At 56.6% G+C, this 20,038-nt stretch overlaps 1 protein-coding gene across 2 annotated transcripts in view; it reads right to left on the reverse strand.

Annotated features, from left to right (window-relative positions):
- TBC1D9B (TBC1 domain family member 9B) overlaps positions 1-17,400 on the reverse strand; it is a 35,465-nt gene extending 18,065 nt beyond the window's left edge. For both annotated transcript variants that reach the window (XM_008050426.2, XM_008050425.2), the window contains exons 1-6: positions 17,289-17,400; positions 14,730-14,848; positions 9,672-9,900; positions 8,542-8,800; positions 7,568-7,775; positions 4,825-5,037 (exon numbers count right to left, since the gene is read on the reverse strand). In XM_008050426.2, the coding sequence (XP_008048617.1) occupies positions 4,825-5,037; positions 7,568-7,775; positions 8,542-8,800; positions 9,672-9,819 (828 nt within the window). In that variant the 5' untranslated portion in view covers positions 9,820-9,900; positions 14,730-14,848; positions 17,289-17,400. The remainder of the gene's footprint in view (positions 1-4,824; positions 5,038-7,567; positions 7,776-8,541; positions 8,801-9,671; positions 9,901-14,729; positions 14,849-17,288) is intronic.
- Between the last annotated feature and the right edge of the window lie 2,638 nt (positions 17,401-20,038).

Consider the following 20,038-nt stretch of genomic DNA (forward strand, 5'->3'; position numbering starts at 1 on the left):
GGCCACTGCACTCCAGTCTGGGCCACAGAGTGAGACTCTAACTCAAAAAAAAAAAAAGAACTTGCCCCCAGATTGGGTGCGGTGGCTCAAGCCTGTAATCCCAGATCAGTCTCGGCAACTTGGTGAGACCTCACCTTTACCCAAAAAAAAAAAGCCAGGCATGGTGGTGCGTGTTTGTTCGCTTCACTGTCCTTCCCCAAATTCCTCATCTGTCAGATGGAGTACAATGGCGCTCTAGTGTGACCTTTATGCTGACAACCCCCCATAGCTCATGAGTCCCTCTTCTAAGAGTGCGTCGGCTCCCACCGTGAACGGAGCTGAGGTCGCAGTCACCCCTTCCCTCCTTCCTTGCTCCCTGCCAACGTCTGAGCCACAGGACACGTCTTCCTCTTGGTTAAAGAGGCAACCCGTGAGCTGCTCTGCTGCCCACGCACCTTGTCTCGCTGCCATCGTGGAGGAAACGAAAGCCACGCGCTGACACCTCCATCCCCACGACCCAGCCTCGCCCCCGAAGTCAGACACATCCAGGCTGCCAGAGTCTGTTCTCCAGCAGATTCCGTGGAAGCCAGCAGCTCTCTGAGTCCCTCCCTTGGTGCCTGTGGCCTGCAGTCTGTGCGCCTGGAGGTCGGGTGGGCATGGCTGGATAGAGCTCCCAGGGTCGCAGCTTCTGTTACTGTGTATCCCAGAGACGTTACTACATTTCGCAGGCAATGCTGTCACTGCATCAGTCTGCTGCCTCTCCGATCCTGTCTCCTTCATACCCGACTTGGTTTCTCTGTCTACCCAAAAGGGTTTTTTAGTCTTTAGAATCAAATAGCTGTATAAGATTGCATCTCAGTATTGCCTGTTCCGTGTTGGTTTTCCCAATGTGTCTTCCACTACACAGGTTTAAATTTACTTTTATTTCATACTTCCTTTTCTTGAGTCATAGTTTCCATTATTTGTTTTTTTGTTTGTTTGTTTTTTGAGTCAGAGTCTCACTCTGTTGCCTAGGCTGGAGAGCAGTGGCATGCTCCTGGCCACCGCAGCCTCGACCTGCTGGACTCAGGCGCTGCTTCCACCTCAGCCTTCCAAGTAGGCGGAACTATAGGCATGTGCCACCACATCTGGCTAATTTTTCTTAATTTATTGTACAGATGAGTTCACGCCAAGTTGCCCAGCTGGTCTCAAGCCCCTGAGCTCAGGCAATACTCTTGCCTCCACCTCCCAAAGTGATGGGATGACAGGCGAGAGTCACCATGCCCGGCCTTTGACAGCCTTCTTTATCACTCTTCAGGATAATGTCTTTCTTTCTTTCTCTCCTCTGATTCCCTTATCTTCTATTTCTTCCTTTAATGTAACTTCCATGGTGTCCATCCATTCCTGCATTCTTGTTGTATGGTTTTCACTGCTGAAATATTTCTGTATTTTTTTTCTAATTTTCTCCTGAATCCTGTGAACTCTGTTTTCATATTTTTCTGTTACTCTTTTTTTTTTTTTCGAGTTGGAGTCTCACCCTGTCACCCAGACTGGAGTGCAGTGGCCGCTCCCAGCCACCGCAGCCTCGACCTGCTGAGCTCCAGTGATCCTTCCGCGCCAGCCTTCCAAGTAGCTGGAACTACAGGCGCACACTACCATGCCAAGCTAATTTTGATTTATTGTAGAGATGAGGTCTCACCAAGTTGGCCAGGCGGGTCTCGAACCTGCGGACTCAGGCAATCCACTCACCTCAGCCTCCCAAAGGCGCGGGATTACAGGCTGAGCCACCGAGCCTGGCTGTTACTCATTTTTATTCTAAGTTTTCCAAACATTTTTTTTTGAGTCGAGGTTTCACTCTGTCACCCAGGCTAGAGTGCAGTGGTATGATCATGGCTCACCTCAGCCTCAAACTCCTGGGTGAAGGCGATCCTCCCACCTCAGCCTCCCGAGTAGCTGGGACTACAGGTATACGCTACCATGCCTGGCTGAGATGAATCTTTTTTTTTTTGAGTTGGAGTCTCACTCTATAACCCAGACTGGAGTGCAGTGGCCATTCCCGGCCACCGCAGCCTCGACCTACTGGGCTCCGGCGATCCTTCCACCTCAGCCTTCCAAGTAGCTGGAACTACAGGCGCATGCTACCATGCTTAGCTAATTTTTTTTATTTATTGTAGAGATGAGGTTGCACCAAGTTGCCCAGTTGGGTCTCGAATCCCCAGGCTCAGGCAATTCACTCACCTTGGCCTCCCAAAGCACGGGATAACAGGCTGAGCCACCGAGCCCGGCCAAGATGAATCTTAATAATGTATTTTATTTACTCCAATATATCCAGAATATATTCACTATAGAATCAACTTAAAAACGACTGAGATAGGCCAGGCTCGGTGGCTCAGTCTATAATCCCAGCACTTTGGGAGGCTGAGGCGAGTGGATTGCCTGAGCCCACGGGTTCAAGACCAGTCTGGGCAACTTGGCGAGACCTCATCTCTACAATAAATAAAAAATTAGCCGGGCGTGGTAGCGTGCATCTATAGTTCTGGCTACTTGGAAGGCTGAAGCAGAAGGATCGCTGGAGCCCAACAGGCTGACGTTGCGGTAGCCATGAGTGTGCCACTACACTTCAGCCTGGGCAACGGAGTGAGTCTCCAACAAAAAAAAAAAAAGAGATTGAGATACTTTGCATTATTCTCCTGCAAAGTCTGCACAGCCTGGTGCACAGTGTGCACTTCCAGTATGTGTCCACTGGACCATGTCCAAGGCTTCGCAGCCACACAGGGCTGCAGTACTGGACAGAGCACCCCGCCCCCGCTGCCATGAGGCAGCCCGAGTCGTCCCAGGCACACAGCACAGCCCGTCCCTCCTCTGGCCAATGCTCTGCCCATCTCACCAGGAGGCAGGTGGGAGCACTCACCGGGCCTGCAGCCTTCTGTGGCCGAGTCCCGCCACCTCTCCAGCCTCGCCTCCTGCACGGGGCGGCCCTACGCCCTGTCTCGGAGCCCAGGCCGGGCTCTGCCTCTGTGCTTGCCGCTCTGCCCACCACCTTGCCCACTCTGCTCAGATTCCCCTGGTCAGAGAGGCAGTCTTGGCTGACGGGGAAGCCAGAGGTGCCTCCCCCGCCCGGCCCCTGCTTTTTCTTTATTCGCCGCTCGCGCTGCCACCTGACGCATGCTATGCAAGCATGCACTCATCTGCCGACTGCTTAGTCCTTGCGCCCAGGAGAGCAGCTGGTGCCTGCAGGGACGCGACACCAGTGTGTCGGGTGCACACGCGCCCGCCAAATGCTTGGGAAGGCCTGCGGCGGGCACTTGCTGGGTTGCCAGGTCGTCCCACAAGGCCTGTCCTGCGAGGCGTGGGCCCCATGAGGCAGGGGTGGCACGGCCATCTTGCCCACGGGCCTGTGCACCCTTGAAATCCCCGATGACACCCACCCTCCTCCCACCCTTCTCACTGTCTCCCATTCACACTGGCCTGCCCCCCCATCCTTGTCCACAGGCGTGGACAATTAAAGCCCTGTGTGGGTCAGACCTGGGGGCTGTGGGGCTCCAGGGCACACACCACCACAGTTCCAGCCCTGCCCAGGGATGCAGCCCCGTGGCCGGGCGCCCACCCTTCCGGAGAAGCCAGATCTGTGGGTTTTCCCAGGGACTCTTCTAGGGGCAAGTGTTTTCACAAATTCTGATGAAGGCCGCCGGACCATCCTGCCATAACAGGAAGTAAGGGAGCCAGGTGGGCTGGGTGGTGTTGAAGGAACCTCCGGAGCCACTTGACCTGCCCCTCCGGCCACAGATGGAGACAGAATAATGGCTGTTACCAAGGAGCATGAGCCAAGCTGTGTAGACCCAGAGGGCGCGACAGCACTAAAAAAGGACACAAATGATGCATCGGCCACGTCTGGAGACCAGAAAGCCAACATGTCACCACCCTGACAGCTTTCTCCAGAAGAGCAAAGGGTTCATCCTGCCTTTCTTACGTGGCCTGTGCCCCAGGGCAGCCACACGGTTCAGAGGCAGTTTTGGGGGCATCCCTGCTCCGGGCGGGAGGGAGTAAGTACAAGGAGGAAGAGTGGGCCGGGCAGGGCTCTCGGTGACGGATGGGAGCACAGAGGGGGCCGGGAGCCCAGCTCCCCTGGCTGGGAGGACTCAGTGCTGTGTCCTGCCCGTGGCAGACCAGCCAAACCAAAATCCACCATGGCCACCATGCAGGCAGTGGGCACAGAGACACTGAGGGCTGCCCACAGGGGACACACAGTGCAAGTCAGGCTCGAGAGAGCCTGCAGCACAAATGACCCTCTCTGCAAAAGATATGCCAGAGGAAGATGGAAAGGGGGAGCACAGAAACCTGCAGGCCAGAAGAGGGTCAAGCGGCACATGACCAGCAACGTGTGGCCACGGGATGCCTCATCAGACAGCCTGCCTATCCACGCAGCATTTGATGATACCAAGGAATTACCGCGAAGGCGCTGATTTAACAACACCACCATTAAGACCTTAAAATGGTCTGTTCTGTGGGGATCCTGGCTGAAGGCTGAAGGGGAACGAGCGCAGGCTCAAACCCCAGGGGGCAGGCCTCTGCACACAGCCTGCCCTTGGCGCGGCAGCTCGGAAGGGATGACATGAGGGTGGGCCCTGTGAGCTCCTGCCTCACGGGACGCGGAGGCAGGCTGAAGGAGGCGAGAGGGCTGGATGTGGGGCTGCAGAGGCTGCGCTGGCGCCGGGCCGTGAAGGGGTGGTGAGACCCTGGGGCTGTCTGAGGCGCCCCCACAGGCCTCTCTCCAGCTGAGGCCACAGCAGGTACGCTTGGGGTCGGCGGCCGGCCTGCACCTCCCGGTCCTGACTCCTTCCCCGCTGCTCCCGAGGGCCCCCTCACCTCTGCGCCAGGCTCGGCAATGCTGGCTCTCCTGCCCTTGATGACGCAGCCCATCTGCTTGGACGGCGTCTTCTGGAGGAAGTCGGAGATCCTCTGAACCAGGAAATCGCGGTCTTGCAGGTTGGCAAAGAGGAAGGTCATCTTACTCTTGGTGCTGATGGACAGTGGGCTGGGCAGGACGCTGGAGCTGTCTGCTTTCTCGACAATGGTCACCTGAGAAGGCAGAGGCACCCCTTGGCGTCAGGCCCCGGAGCTGGGTGAGCTCTGTGAACGGAGACGACGCCATGGCCGAGTCACCCTCTCCTGGGCACCGAGGGCCACAGGCCTGACTGGATCCATACCTGACTCTGCACATGACCCCGAGCAAGTGGCCTGTGTCGAGCCCAGCTTATCCATCAGCGAGGGTGAGCACACCAGCCTCATGGCCAGCTGGGCCCGCTGGCCCTCGGAGGCTGCCAGTCAACCCTGTGATGGAACGAGCAGTCCCTCCCCAAAGCTGGCCCCACACTTGCTCCCAGGCACACCTTTGGACAGCGTGGGTCCTGGGCTTGGCTGTGGCTCCAAGGTGTGGTGGGGGCGTGCTGGGCTTGCAGCGGGTGCTCGGGGCCTGCCAGGGAGATGGACAAGGGCTGCACAGGCTGAGTCAGTCAGCAGGGGTGGCTGGTGGGGGCGGCTGGAGGCACCTGGGAAGGACCCTCCGGAGCTACCTGGCAAGCCCCTCTGATCACAGACAGAGGGAGAATAACGGGGAGGCACCAGGGAGGACAGAGGCAGCAGGCACAGCCACGGTCTGTGGTGGGCACAGGGTCAGCCGGAGGAGGAAGAAGAGGCCAGAGCCAGGCTGGGGTGAGCAGCGGTGGGCGGGGGGCATATGTGTGTGTGCATGTGAGAACGCAGGTCCGAGGGGCCGAGGCTTACAGGCCTCGTTGGTCTCGAGGCAGGCGGGGACTCTCTGGACCGCAGAAGATGCCTGCAGGCTCCAAGCAGGGCACCAACATGCACACTTTGTGGGCTGCTGCGGGAGCGTGCGTTACACAGGGTCCAGTGTAAGGACCTCCTGGAGGGCCTAAGCAGGCAATGGTGACCCAGAGGGCAGCTGAGGAGCGATGGGCCAAGCCCCGGGGCGAGGTGGCAGGACGGGCTGAGGGCAGGATGCAGGGAGGAGGGAGGGAGGAGGCCTGACACGGGCCCTCACTGGGGAAGGCGCTTCCAGAGCAGGGCACGGGAGGGCACAACCAGGAGCGAAACTCAAGCCCTGGAGACATGCCCGGCTGGCTCCTCATAGGAGTGCCCTTGAGCCCTGCTGGCTGGGATGCTGAGGGCAGGTGTGCAAGGGCTGGCTGCCACCCTCACCAGCTGCGGTGCCCCATGGCAAGCGCACTCAACCCTCAGCACTCAGTGCAGCCAGCCCTGTTCCACCCCCCAGCTGGTACTCGCTGCCCTCACGATGTCTGGGGCTCAGCAGGAGAAACACGGCTGGACCAGAGTCAAGAAGGCTCCTTCAGGCCTGAAGCCTGGGATCAGGTCAGCACAGTGCCCAGGACGGAATCTGGGGCTTGGTGTGGAGAGAATGGGGCGGCGGGAGTGGCAGAGCCACACCTGAGTATCTCACAGAGCCTGTGGAGTGATGGATCCTGGGGAACCTGAGGCAGCACACTCTGCCCACCTATCTACAGTTACACCTGCAACTTGACGGCTTTGTACAAATGCCAGCAGGTCCAAATGCTCTGGGTTTTTCGTGTAATCAAAGCAGCCGGGTGTGGTGGCTCCCGTCTGTCATCCCAGCATTTGGGAGGCCGAGGCAAGAGGACTGCCTGCGCCTGGGGGTTGGAGACCAGTCTGGGCAACTTGGCGAGACTTTGTCTCCACAATAAATCAAAAAATTAGCCAGACGTGGAAGTGCACGCCTATAGTTCCAGCTACTCGGGAGGATGAGGCAGAAGCATCGCCTGAGCCCAACAGGTCGAGGCTGCAGTGGCCATGAGCATGCCCCTGCACTCCAGCCTGGGCGACAGAGTGAGTCTTCTGCTCCAAAAACAAAAAAAGTCAGAACACTGTGATTTAAGTTACAACATAAGAACCTCACTGTATATCATGCAATTAGACAGGCAGACCCCCACTAGGCCACAATGCCTTTGGCGTCAAGGCCCCATCTGGGTGGGGTCCTCATGGTCCAAAACCTTCCCTGCAGAACAGACTTGATTCCCCTAGTGTCACCAAGAAAGCACAGAAATTTGAGAAAGAGCACCCCTGAGGCGAGACCCATTCTACACCACAGGTGAGAGCCAATCTCAGCCCAAGAGGTGAGGTCTGAGTCCCCCTCCCCCGACATGAGAAAGGTGACCCCTGATGCCCTGCTGGAACCTCAGCCTCAGTCAAGGTCCATGTGGGGCCAGGACTGGTGAGGGGTCTCCTGAAAGTGACATGGGCCTGCTGCAGGAACGAGGTCCTCAGAGCAGCCAAGGAGCACGGATGGTTCCAAAATCCAGCCGTGGGCTTGGGAGGCCCTGGCTCTGTGAGGGACTCAGGTCCTCCCACAGCTTCCTATGCTCCCACAGCAGGGCCCTCCTGGACACTGCCAGGCCTCCCACCGGGCGCATGAACCCCCACACCACCGCAGCCCTGGTACTGGGCAGGGCAATGCGGCCACATCCTGTCTGTATCCCGTATCCTGTCTCGGAGCCTCCCGCCCGGTGGTCCCAGGAAGCCTGGACAGAGCCAGGCTGCAACCGGGGATGCTCACCTCCCGCAGAGGGATGATGAGGTGGCATGCGTCCTCCTCCTTGCTGGCAAAGCAGATGTAGTTGTTGGAGATGAACATCTGACCGAAGATATGCAGCTTGTTGAATGGCGTCCACAGGGTGCAGCCTGTGTGGCCATCCAGCCGCTCGTCCCGCGGCAGCCGGAACGTTGCCCGGTAGCACTCGTTCTTGGCACGGGCGTCCAGGTCTCTGGGGAAACCGGGAGGGCAGCGGGAAAGGGACGAAGTCAGGGCCAGGGCACCCTCTGAGAAGCCTGGGGCCTCCCCGGCTTTGGTGTCCATGTCAGAGTCAGGATCCCTGGGAGTCTCCCATGAGCAAGTCGCACCCAGGGACCTAGAGCTCATGAAAGACGTGTAAGCGACCAAGCAGAACGGGGGACACTATGACCAGTAGAGACATGACCAGCCAACAGTGACACGGGAGCTGACCCAGGCAGCATGCGACCCACTCTCGGTACTGGAGGGCAGGCTGCACCCACAGCCCCGCATTGACCCTGCTCAGGTGGGCCAGAGTGCACCACGGCCTGGGCTCTTCTGCAGAGGGAGGCCCAAGCCCACCTGGAGGCTGTGGAGCTGGACTTAGAACACGAAGGCAGCGGGTGACGAAATGCGCACCTGCGTGTCTGCCGGCCTCAAAGGCGGCCCGGCCCCCAGCTCCACCTCTTTGTGGGCTTTGTCCACCTACACATCTCTCTCCGCCCCGAGGAAGCCCCCTGTCGTCCTGGGCCATGGCAGTCTGACCACACACCCCGATTAGCAGCGCCAGGCCCGGCTGGATGCCCACCCTGCTTGTTTTCTTTCTGAAGGGTCTTGGTGCAGTGTGCTTACCTGGCCTCCCGCCCACTTGTGTGTGGACACCCTCTGCAGGCCTCCACACCCACAAGCAGGGCTGTGGCCCGAGTGATGCCCTGCCTGTCCTGCCCCACCGAGGGTCCTCCTGGCCCAGGGCCCCATACCGCTTCAGGGCCGAGGTGTTCCTGTGGGGCCGGACAGGCCTGGGCGGGGCCTCATCCTCCAGGAAGTCGTCGCGGTCCAGCAGCTGCCGCAGCGCCAGGTTGGCCAGCTGCTCCATGAGCTTGAAGGTCTCGCCGATGTTGAGGAACATGGAGAAATGGAGTTCCTGGTCACGAGTGTCCACACGAATGCTCTCGGGGAACAGCAGCGTGGCACTCTTCTCCAGCCGTGTGATGTCCACCCACTGTACCACCAGGCTCACTGAGTGGCAGGATGGATGTGGGTCAGGCCGGGCATGGCTCCTGCTGCCCTCTGCACCAGGCCCACCCGGGGAACTGCCCCAAGGGCAGTGCTTCCCGGCGCGCTCCGTGAGAAGAGACCAGGCCAGCCCCTCAACGAGTGTCCGCTACACCGCTGATGAAGAGTGAAGGAACGCGTCGGGGATGCCGTGTGAACGGCCAGCAGTGCCCTCGAGAGGGAGTGCACAGCCAATGAACAGTCACAGTCACAGCGTGGCATGACCAGCTCAGGGTAGGATGTGGCCCCTATGTCTAGTGAGAGGACCGACCTAGTCTTGACCGGGAATTGGCCAGGTGGGGTGGGGGAGAGGCTGCGGGCCTAGGAGGGAGGCAAAGAGGGAGGTGAGGAGGGAGGCTGGCTTGCAGGACCTGGGACAGCTAAGGCCCCGGGGGCTCTTCTGGGAGCTGGCCAGGGGCTTGGCTCACATCCTGAGGCCGGGCGCAACCCGCAAGCAGACGTGGCCATGGCACGTGCCCAAGGTACCGTGTGACCTGGGATCACTCAGGGCAGACATGTGCCCAACACGCCACTTCAGAAGAGGGCAGGCCCGTGAAGGTTGCCACACAAACATCCTACCGGGGGTGGTAGGCATAGGGGGCGCCTGCCAGGGGCAGGTATCAGGCCTGGTCAGGCCCTGCTGGTCAGGAGGCATGTGGGTTTTGGGAAGACCCCCCAGCGGCCACGCAGGGAGGGATTATCCAGGGGCTGAGAGGAGGGGGACCAGCAGGAGCCCTGGCTGCCTAGCGAGGCTGCAGGCCTGGAAGCCGGGGAGGGTGAGCAGGGCTGAGGTTGCGGGCTGGGGGTGCAGAGCGGGCCCCCCACCCGGGCTCACCTTCCTTCCCCAGCAGGAAGGAGTAGAAGCACAGGTGGTTAACCGTCAGGTAGAGCCAGCCCTGCCGCGGCACGCGGCCCTTCCAGAAGCTGCAGGAGTAGTAGTTGACCAGCTTCTCACCCTCGGGCATCCCGAACTGCTTCCGCATCTTCAGCTCGGCCTCCTTCAACTTCCCAGGGTCCTCGTCTCCCTGGGGCTGCAGGTTCTTGTTCTCCTCCGCAATGATGCCCTGGAGGAGACAGGCCTGGCTGCCCTGCATGCCTGGACAGGCCGAGGGGTGGGCAGAGGCCCTGGGCAGGGAGCCTGGACAGGCCGAGTGGGGGCAGGGGCCCTGGGTGCGGCAGAGGCCACAGGTGTGGGGAAGCAGCCAGCGGCTCTGGTTTGCAGTCAAGGCCCGTGGCTGGCCACTGCTGCCCAAGGAACTCTAAGCCAGTTCCCACAACTCCCCAGCTCACTGGCTCCAGTAGTGACTTGTGAAAGAAACATTTTACTTATTTTATTTATTTATTTTTTGAGTTGGAGTCTCACTCTGTCACCCAGGCTGGAAGGAAGTGATACGCTTTCAGCCACCGCAGCCTTGACCTGCTGGGCTCCGGCGATCCTTCCGCCTCAGTCTTCCGAATAGCCAGAACTACAGTGTGCTACCACGCCTGGCTGATGTTTTGATTTATTGTAGAGATGAGGTCTCGCCAAGTTGCCCAGGTGGGTCTCGAACCTGCGGGCTCAGGCAATCCACTCACCTCAGCCTCCCAAAGGCGCGGGATTACAGGCTGAGCCACCGAGCCCGGCTCATTTTACTTATTTTTATAGACAACTGTCGAGCACAGCCTCCAATCCCAAGGCAAAAAGTGCAAATCATAGAACAGCACATTCTGTGACGGAGACCCAGGCCCCCGTAGCCACCTTCCAGGTCCCCAACACACAGACACCCTGCACCCACAAGCAAGCCCTCAAGTGTCTGGCTCCCCTGGCTCTGCCAAGTGGATGGTTGTGGCCCTGTGGGAGCAGCTCTTCTCCTGTGTCTTGGAGGATGGCTGTGTCTGACCCCTGTACCAAGGGGCCCACTGGCTTGGAGACCGTCCACACTCCGCTGCCGGTGGCATCTCGGCTGGGCTCAGGGTGCCTAGAGACATTCCCTGGTCCCAGCGTCAGCCCCAAGCCTCCTGGGTGAAACAGGTCCTCAGTGTGCTTGGCTCACTTCAGAAGAGGGTAGGCCAGTGAAGGCTGCCACACGAACACCCTACTGGGAGTGGTGGGCACAGGGAGAGCCCGCCAGGGGCAGGTATCATGCCTGGCCAGGCCCTGCTGTTAAGGAGGCACGTGAGCTTTGGGAAGACCCCTCCAGTGGCCACGCATGCCAACTTTCTCAAAGGGCAACTACTGGGTAAACGAAGTCAAGGCTGGTGCCGGCAGCTGCTGCTTCTACAGGGCTGGTGGTTGGCCTCCCCTCCCTCCAGCCATGAGCCTGGGCGGGCACCCACAGGTGGGTCTGCTCTGGTCCGCTACTTCTCAGTACAGCCAGGGAAGGAAGTCAGAACATGTCGTCTCAAGACACAGCTCTTCCACACACACAGGGTTTCAAGTGGAAGGCAGTCAGGCAGCAGCAAACCCAGGAAGGCTCTCTGCCCACTTCTGCTCGAGAGCAGGACATGGACTCCCCCTTCCCGAAGACAACTCTGCTCAGAGGCAGTGCTGGCGGCATCTGCGGACACCCTGACTCCAGTGGCCTCCCCACCATCCCTGCCTGAAGTTCAGCCTGTCTCCGCTGGCCTGTCCCTGCCCTTTAAAAGACAGCTCTTATGGGCGGGGCTGTGTCACCCTACGTTTCCAACCAGACCTTGAGGGATGCCCCCAGCCTCCCCATGAGCATATGAGATACACGTGCTGACAAGCTTCTGTTCTCAGCACTTTGGGAGGTGGAAGCGAGAGGATTGCCTGAGACCAGGGATTTAAGACCAGCCTGGGCAACTTGGTGAGACCTCGTCTCTACAGTAAATAAAAGTTAGCCAGGTATGGTGGTGCACGGCTGTAGTTCCAGCTACTTGGAAGGCTGGGGCAGAAGGATCGCCTGAGCCCAGCAGGTCGAGGCTGCGGTGGCTGTGAGCGTGCCCCTGCCCTCCAGCCTGGGTGACAGAGTGAGACTCCGACTCAAAAAAAACCTGTTCTTTTCTTGCTCATGTCTTTTATTACAGAGCCCCACCAATAACCTAACCAGGAGGAGGAGGAGGAGGAAGGTTTCTTTCTTGACACCGGCAGCACTGCACACAGTCGGAACATCCTCCTTCCCTCCCTCTCTCGGCCAGAACACAGGAACACTCATATTCTCTCTCCCCGCTCCCCCATCCGAAGGGGCTCAGCACAGCACCCCTCCTTCCTGGGCTCTGCCTGGGTTCCCTGTGCCGGACCCTACCCACGGGGGGCTGGGAAGTGGCCCCGTCACCTGTGGGAGGCACAGGGGCCCTGGAGGGCAGCTGCGGAGGCAGCCACGTCCGCAGAAGGGGCCGCCCCGCCCTCGCGCTACCTTCCTGAGTCTCAGCCGCTGCTCCCTGCTCTCTCTGGCTGTACCTGGGGGACCCCCAAGCAGGGCAGAGGGGCTGATGACAGCCTGCCCTCCCTCCCCTGCATCCTCCACTGGGGCCTCACCAGCCCCGAGCCCTTGGGCCTTCCAGCCGCCACTCAGCAGGAACAGTCGCCGACAGCGGGCAGATGCCCTGTAAAAACCACCGGGTAGATTCGCATTATTGACTCTTCACTAGTTTTAGGTATTTTCAGGCTTCCTGTCTCGGCCTGAGCCTCAGTGCAAGCTACATTACGTGTGAGGCCTGACAGGACCCCAGCTGTCCACATTTCCATCCCCAGAGCTTGGGAACAAGTCACCTTCCTTAGCCAAAGGGGCTTTGCAGATGTGACTAGTGACTCCGAGAGGGGGAGATGATCCTGGCTCACTTGGGTGACCCCAATATCATCACAAGAGGCCTATAAAGACGGAAGCAGGAGGGGCTGGGAGGTGAGAAGGGGAGTGGGAGGCGGGGGTGCTGGCTGACTTGAAGACGACATGCTGAAGGCATGAAGGTGGGGCTGGGAACCAAGGAACACAAGTGGCCGTGACAGGCTGGAAATGGTGAGGAAATAGCTTTCCTTTGGCCTCTGGAGGAGCAAGAGGACACCTTGGTTTTAGCTGATGGAGACCCGTTCTAGACTCCTGACCTCCAGCACGGCAAGATGATAAATTTGTACCCTCTTTCTTTTTTTGAATTAGAGACGGGATCTTGCTATGTTGCCCAGACTGATCTTGAACTCCGGGGCTCAAGCAAGCCTTCCACACTGGCCTCCCAGAGTGCTGGGATTACAGATGTGAGCCACCATGGCTGGCCGAGACTTCAACCTAGTAAGAGCCCTCCTAGGAATCTAACAGAAGGCAATCATCCGACAGAAAGAGAAAGAAACATGCACAAACACTCAGACAAATGCCTATTACAGTGCTTGTGAGCCCACAGAGGAAATTCCTCAACATTACCACAACATGCACTTTTTAAAGTTGGAGTCTCAGTCTGTCACCCAGGCTGGAGTGTAGGGGCACATTCACAGCCACCGCAGCCACGACCTACGGGGCTCAGGCAAGGCTTCCACCTCAGTCTTCCAAGTAGTTGGAGCTACAGGCACGCATCACCACGCCTGGCTAATTTTTTGATTTACTGTAGAGATAAGGTCTCACCAAGTTGCTCAGGCTGGTCTCAAAACCATGGGCTCAGGCAATCCTCTCACCTTGGCCTCCCAAAGTGCTGGGATTATAGGCATGAGCCACCGCACCTGGCATGACATGCATTTTTACATACTGCTCCAATTTCCATAATCGTTATTTCAGTGGCTAGGAGATATTCTGTGAAGCACACCCTCTGGGACTTACGTCCCTCACGCAGTAGGCATGTACAGCACTTAGCAGGTGTGAGCAAGTGTGCCCACTCATTCTGCCGGGCAGAAGACGGCTACTTTCCCCCCTACCTCAGGACTGGGAAGCAGTCGCCAATCTTTTCACTGAACACCTTGGTCCACGGTCATTCTGCATTTCGGAATACGCTGTAGGGCAAACTTCAGGGAGTGGAATTGCTGGTGAAAGGTAAGTACCTTTTAAAATAATATTGGTGGCTGGGCTTAGTGGCTCAGTTTATAATCCCAGCACTTTGGGAGGCCAAGGCGAGTGGATTGCCTGAACACACAGGTTTGGGACTAGCCTCGGAAACTTGGTGAGACCTCGACTCTACAATAAATAAAAAATTAGCCAGGCATGGTAGTGCGCACCTTGTAGTTCTGGCTATTTGATACTGGGGTGGCCGTGAGCACGCCACTGCACTCCAGCCTTGGCGATGGAATGAGATTCCAACTATAAATAAATAAATAAATAAAATAATATTGGTGGCCAGGTGTGGTGGCTCATCCTGTAATCCCAGCACTTTGGGAGGATGGAGGTGAGAGGATTACTTGAGCCCAGGGGTTCGAGACCTGCCTGGGCAACTTGGTGAGACCTCATCTCTACAATAACTAGAAAAAATTAGCCAGGTATGGTGGCGCGTCTGTACTTCCAGCTACTTGGAAAGCTGAGGTGGAAAGATTGCCTGAGCCCAGCAGGTCGAGGCTGCAGTGGCCATGAGCATGTCACTGCACTCTATCCTGGGCGACAGAATGAGACTCTGACACAAAAAAAAAATAAAAAAGTAGTAATAATGATACTGGTTTTGTAATAAAAATATATCTCAAAATATCCTATTTCTTCCAGCTTCTCCTCTGCTGGCCAAGAAGCCAGCAGACAGGGGTGCACAGAGCACTGCAGTTTTGAGGCCTTCCGGCAGGAGTGGAAACTCCCAGCTATGCCCTGGCCAGGGAAGGGGAGCCTTCCTCCCATGAGCTCAACTGCCCCTTCCAACTCCAAGAAAAGGAGCGCCGACTCTCCTGCCCCCCTCTCTAACACGGGGACACACCCACGCCGTGTCAGCCGAAGACAAGACACAGGAACACCACCAGCGAGGTCAGATGCGAGTGCTGCCAGCCAGTGTGACTTACATGGATCTTGCCCTTGACAAAGGTGGTGATGTCTTCCTCACTGTCGAAGATGGACAGTGTCTGGAGCAAGTTGTTTTCCAGCCATTCCCAGTGTTTTGTGATCTCTTTGCGGGAAGAACCTAGGCGAGGTTTGGTGAAGTAAAGAAACACAAAATCACCAGGCTGTAAACACAAATTCAAAGAAGAGACACTTAAAAGGGTGGCCTGATTTGCTATTTCAAGTGGCCAGCACTTGCTTACACTTTTTCTTTTCAAGCTTCATGTCTAGAACAAAAGTAATAAAGGGTCCTGGTTACAAATGAAAACTGTCAAGATTCAGGCAGTACCACAGTCCTGTGGGAGATGAGGCCTCCCCTGACCCTGGCGCCACGAGTCATTGGTGGTGTCCTCTGAGAAAGCATGCACCCACAGGTCTGCAAACTCATACAAACTTTTCTCTGAGCTGAAGAAGGTTAATGTGGCCCTTGCTACCTACGCGACCATCAGACACAGTCACACTGTAAGTGGCTCTAGCTCTTTCCTGAGAAGGCAGGTGTCCACAGGTGTCCAGGCATGTAGTATGTGCTCAAGGTCCCACACTGGGGAAGTGGCCAAACCAGAACCCTCACCCAGGCCAGGCCTCGCCTTCCTAGGCTACTGGGAGAGCCTTCAGCATAAAAGCACCCGCAGAGACACGTCAGTCCAGAGGGGAAAGAAGAAAGGATGGGCCTGGGTCTGGGGAGACCGGGAAGGTGTCCCAGGTGATACCTGGGTAGGTGCTCGACAGGGTGGGGGAAAGCCAGCTGGACGTGGGGCGTGGGTGTGAAGCAGCCAGAGGGGTGTGGCCGGGACTTGCAGGACCCTCGAGTGTGTGTTCTGGCTGAAGGCCAGGGTGTGAGCTGGGGACGGGAGGCCAGAAACAGAGGCAGGCAGAGCCCCAGGCCTCAGATGCCAGGCTCACGGGTCAAGATTCACTGGGTGGGTGTTGGCAGGACCTGGTCTGGCTCTGGTGAGCTGCTTCTGGGCCCAGTTGGGCTGGGAGAGGCAGGGGCACAGGTAGGCCAGGGCCTGGCAGGAGTTGGGGGGATCAGCTGTGTGGGATGGGGCTACAGAGAGGGACTCTGTTGCCTGACCACGGCCAGGCCTCTCCCCGCACCAGGCCCACCGCGGCCAGCATGCTTGTGTCTCCCAGGGTGGGGGGGTACTGGAGATGGAATTCCTGGCCTGGGTTAAGTAGGTTCTCTCCACCCTGCCCAGCGTTCAGGACCTCTGGCTCCTGCAGGGACAGCCCCACCCACAGAAGGCCCCTCCTCCTACAGACAGGCACACCCTCACTGTCCCCAGTGCCTACTCAGGCTCTGGGATCAGAAATCAGGGTCCTCCTGGGCAAATTCCCCTTTCAACTCAAGCCCACTCAGTCCCGTGAGCACCTGTGCAGGGTTGCCATGGGCAGGGCACCACTGGGAAGCAGTGGCTATAGGGGGGCTGCTTCCTGAGTTCTTCCTCTCTGCCCCCCCACCCCCAACCAAGGCTGGGCTCCAGCCAGGAGGCTCGCTAGTTCCTGAATCTTGTTGCTCTTTCCTGGGTCTTCAAGAGCCACGTCCTGGAGGACAAGCACATCACGCTCCCGGGCCAGAGAAGTATCCAGTGGGTCTGACCCGCAGCTTAACCCTCCAGGTCAGAGCTTCCTGTCTTCAAAACCGGATCATGGAGTACTCATGCTCCTGGGAGGTTCAGGCATGCCTGGCTTGCAGGAAGTGCCGTCAGGGCCAGCAAGAGCCTACTGGATGGGGCCTTCCTTCGGGCCCTCAGGGAAGGCAGGTGTACCTACTCCCAGGAGAACAAGTATCCAAGCATATGTGTTCCAAAGTGCTCCCAGCACTGAGTTTGTGACCACCCACCCACAACCCTGGGATGCAGGGTTAGGTCCTGCCAGCCTCTGATGGCAACATTTTTGTCAAGCAATTGAAACACAACTGGTTCATGTGTGTTTCTGTTTAAAGATATCTTATTTGCTTATTTTGAGTCAGGGTCTCACTCTGTCATGCAGGCTGGAGTGCAGTGGCACAATCATGGCTCACCACAGCCTCAACCTCCCGGGCTCAGGTGATCCTCCCAATTCAGCCTCCCCAGTAGCTGGCACAACGGGTGTGCACTCCCACACCCGGCTAGTTTTTTCATTTTTTGTAGAGACAGAGTCTCACCACATTGCCTAGGCTGGTCTTCAATTCCTGGCCTCAAACGATCCTCTCATCTTGGCCTCGCAAAGCGCTGGGCTTACAGGTGGGAGCCAGTATACCTGGCCAAAATAACCTCATTTAATATACATCACAAGTAGGTGAATTTGCAAATACGGAATCACTGCACACAGTGCTGACTGCGTCCACCTGGAGAAAAGGTGGGCTTGAGATCGGGGCCCTCAGGGCTGTCTGTGCCTGCCGCGTCCCATGACCTGTCCTGCCTTGCCAGGCTGAAAGCCACAGCTCCCCAGCTCCCCTCTTGCTGGCCCAGGCTGTGCTGTCAGCAGGCCCAGGGCCCAGGGTAACAAGCCCAGCATCTCTGGCGACCTAGGGCACCTACCACATGCCACCGTCCAGTAGACCTGCGAGTCCTGGGTCTGGTGCAGGATGCGGTACGGGGCCACACGGGCGCTTGAGTCCAGGACCACGTCCAGGGTGCCCACAAGAAGACCTGGCAGCAGGGCAGAGACAGAGTTGGTGAGGGGAGGACCACACGTAGGGGCTGGGCCTGGCTGGGAGCAGCCAGACAGGACCAGCCCAGGGAGGGGAGGGGAGATATCTTGAATTAACCCCTGCAAAAGCCTTCAGCCAGCACCTGGTGCCCATCCACCCCAGTCCCCGTAGGGCACACCCAGGTTACAGACCAAAGCTAAACAATTCCAGGCAGCCGGGTTCGGTGGCTCAGCCTGTAATCCCACGCCTTTGGGAGGCTAAGGTAAGTGGATTGCCTGAGCCCGTGAGTTCGAGACCTGCCTGGGCAGGGAGACCTCATCTCTACAATAAATAAAAAAATCTGCCGGGCGTGGTAGTGAATGCCTGTAATTCCGGCTATTCGGAAGGCTGAGGCAGAAGGATCGCCGGAGCCCAGCAGGTCGAGGCTGCGGTGGTCGGGAGCGGCCACTGCACTCCAGTCTGAGCGACAGAGTGAGACTCCAACTCAAAAAAAAAAGAAGGGTTCAATCTCAGCACTGTGGGAGGCCAAGGTGAGTGGACTGCCTGAGCCCACGGGTTCAGGGCCAGCCTGGACAACATGGTGAGACCTCATTTCTACAGTCAATCAAAAAATTAGCCAGGCGTGGTAGTGTGTGTCTGTAGTTCTGGCTACTTGGAAGGCTGCGGTAGAAGCCTTGCTGGAGCCCAGCAGGTCTCGACGCTGAGGTGGCCGTGAGTGTGCTACTGCGCTCCAGCCTGGGCAACAGAGTGAGACTACAACTCAAAAAAAAAAAAGGTACAAAGTTAGGCTCCCAAACAAGTACTTCTTTAGAATAAGAAACAGTTACAGATTAGAATAAAAATGCCACAACTATCACAAAACCCAGAAAAGCAGCACAATGTTTTATGAAGAGACATCGCCAACGATTTTGCGACACAGCTTGCTACGTCAAGAACAGAAAGGCAGTGTAGTCTTTCCTCTGCCATGAATCACAAATATTTATTACTGAAAGTTTACTTATTTATTTTTAGTCAGAGTCTCACTTTGTCAACCAGGCTGGAGTGCAGTGGCACACTCATGGCCACCGTAGCCTCGACCCGCTGGGCTCCAGCGAGCCTTCTGTCGCAGCCTTCCAAGTAGCTGGAATTACAGGCGTGCGCCAGCACACCCAGCTAACTTTTTGATTCACTGTAGAGATGAGGTCTCATCAAGGTGCCCAGGCTGGTCTCAAACCCTGAGCTCAGGCAATCCTCTCTCCTCAGCCTCCCAAAGTGCTGGGATTACAGGCATGAGTCACCATGCCTGGCTGTTATTACTGAAAAAAAAAATTTTTTTTGAGTTGGTGTCTCACTTCATCACCCAGGCTGGAGTGCAGTGGCATGCTCACAGCCACCCCAGTGTTGACTTGCTGGGCTCTGGTGATCCTTCCAAGTAGCTGGAACTACAGACACATCACCACGCCTGGCTAATTTTTGTGATTTATTGTAGAGATGAGGTCTCACCAAGTTGCCCAGGCTGATATTGAATCCCCGGGCCCAGGCAATCCATTCACCTTGGCCTCCCAAAGTGCTGGGATTACAGATTACTAAAAGTTTAAGGAAGTTTCTTCCAGTCTCAAAAGTCAGGGTTGAAAAGGACATGTAAATTTTTAGAACTGTCAAATTGAAAAACTATTGATACAGTTTCTTTCCCCTCTGCACTGAAGCACTTTAGGACATTTCAAGTTCATCTTCTCATCACGCCTACCCTTTGGATCAACAACACATGTAGCCCATTTGCAGCAATGCAATCTTTATCAGTGTCACTACCTCCTGACAAACCAGCAGGACATTCGCATCTTTAACCATGGCTTGATCTAATCCTCTTAGTTAGTGGAGTTATCAAGGAAGTGAAACACCTGCTCATTGTTCTTTGAAATTTTTCCCCTCCTTTTAATGAAGTACTGCTTTTGGTATGACCTGAAAATACTTTGTTACAATTTTCCTGTTGATATCAGAACAATTTCTATTGAAGTTATTATTCAACTTGAACAATTCTGTTTCACAGTTAACTGATTTTTTTGTGTGTGGAAGTTGAGGTCTCACTTGGTCACCCAGTCTGGAGTACGGGCATGATCACAGCTCACTGAAGCCTCAGCCTTCTGGGCTCCAGTGATCCTCCTGCCTCAACCCCACATAGCTGGGACTACAGGCAGGTCCCATGCCTGGCTAATTTTTTGCTATGTTGTCCTGGCTGGTGTCAAACTCCTGGGCTCAAATGATCCTTATGTCTCTGCCTCCCAAAGTGCTGGGACCACAGGCATGAGCACTACACCTGGCCCAGCTGACTTTTTTCCCTCCAGTCTTCAATAAATGAAATGATCAAGGACTAAAGAAGGCCCTCTTCACATACATCCAAATCAAGAGTTCGTGATTTCTCACTGTTTTACTGAAATGTTCAGAAATGTCTCTCTAAATTGTAGCTAATGGGCATATTTAAGCTTTTTGTTTGGAATAAACTTTCTCCCATTGTTCATGTTGGAAGTTCTCTTCTGGCCTTGGAAATTATATTTTAGAGTCTCTAAACTGTTGGCAGATTCGAGTCCCAAGACATGAAAGTTTTCTCTTTTTTTTTTTTTTGAGTTGGAGTCTCACTCTGTCTCCCAGACTGGAGTGCAG

This window comes from Carlito syrichta, unplaced genomic scaffold (assembly GCF_000164805.1).
Source record: "Carlito syrichta isolate Samal-C Ts95f unplaced genomic scaffold, Tarsius_syrichta-2.0.1 Scaffold145449, whole genome shotgun sequence".
Taxonomy (NCBI): Eukaryota; Metazoa; Chordata; class Mammalia; order Primates; family Tarsiidae; genus Carlito; species Carlito syrichta.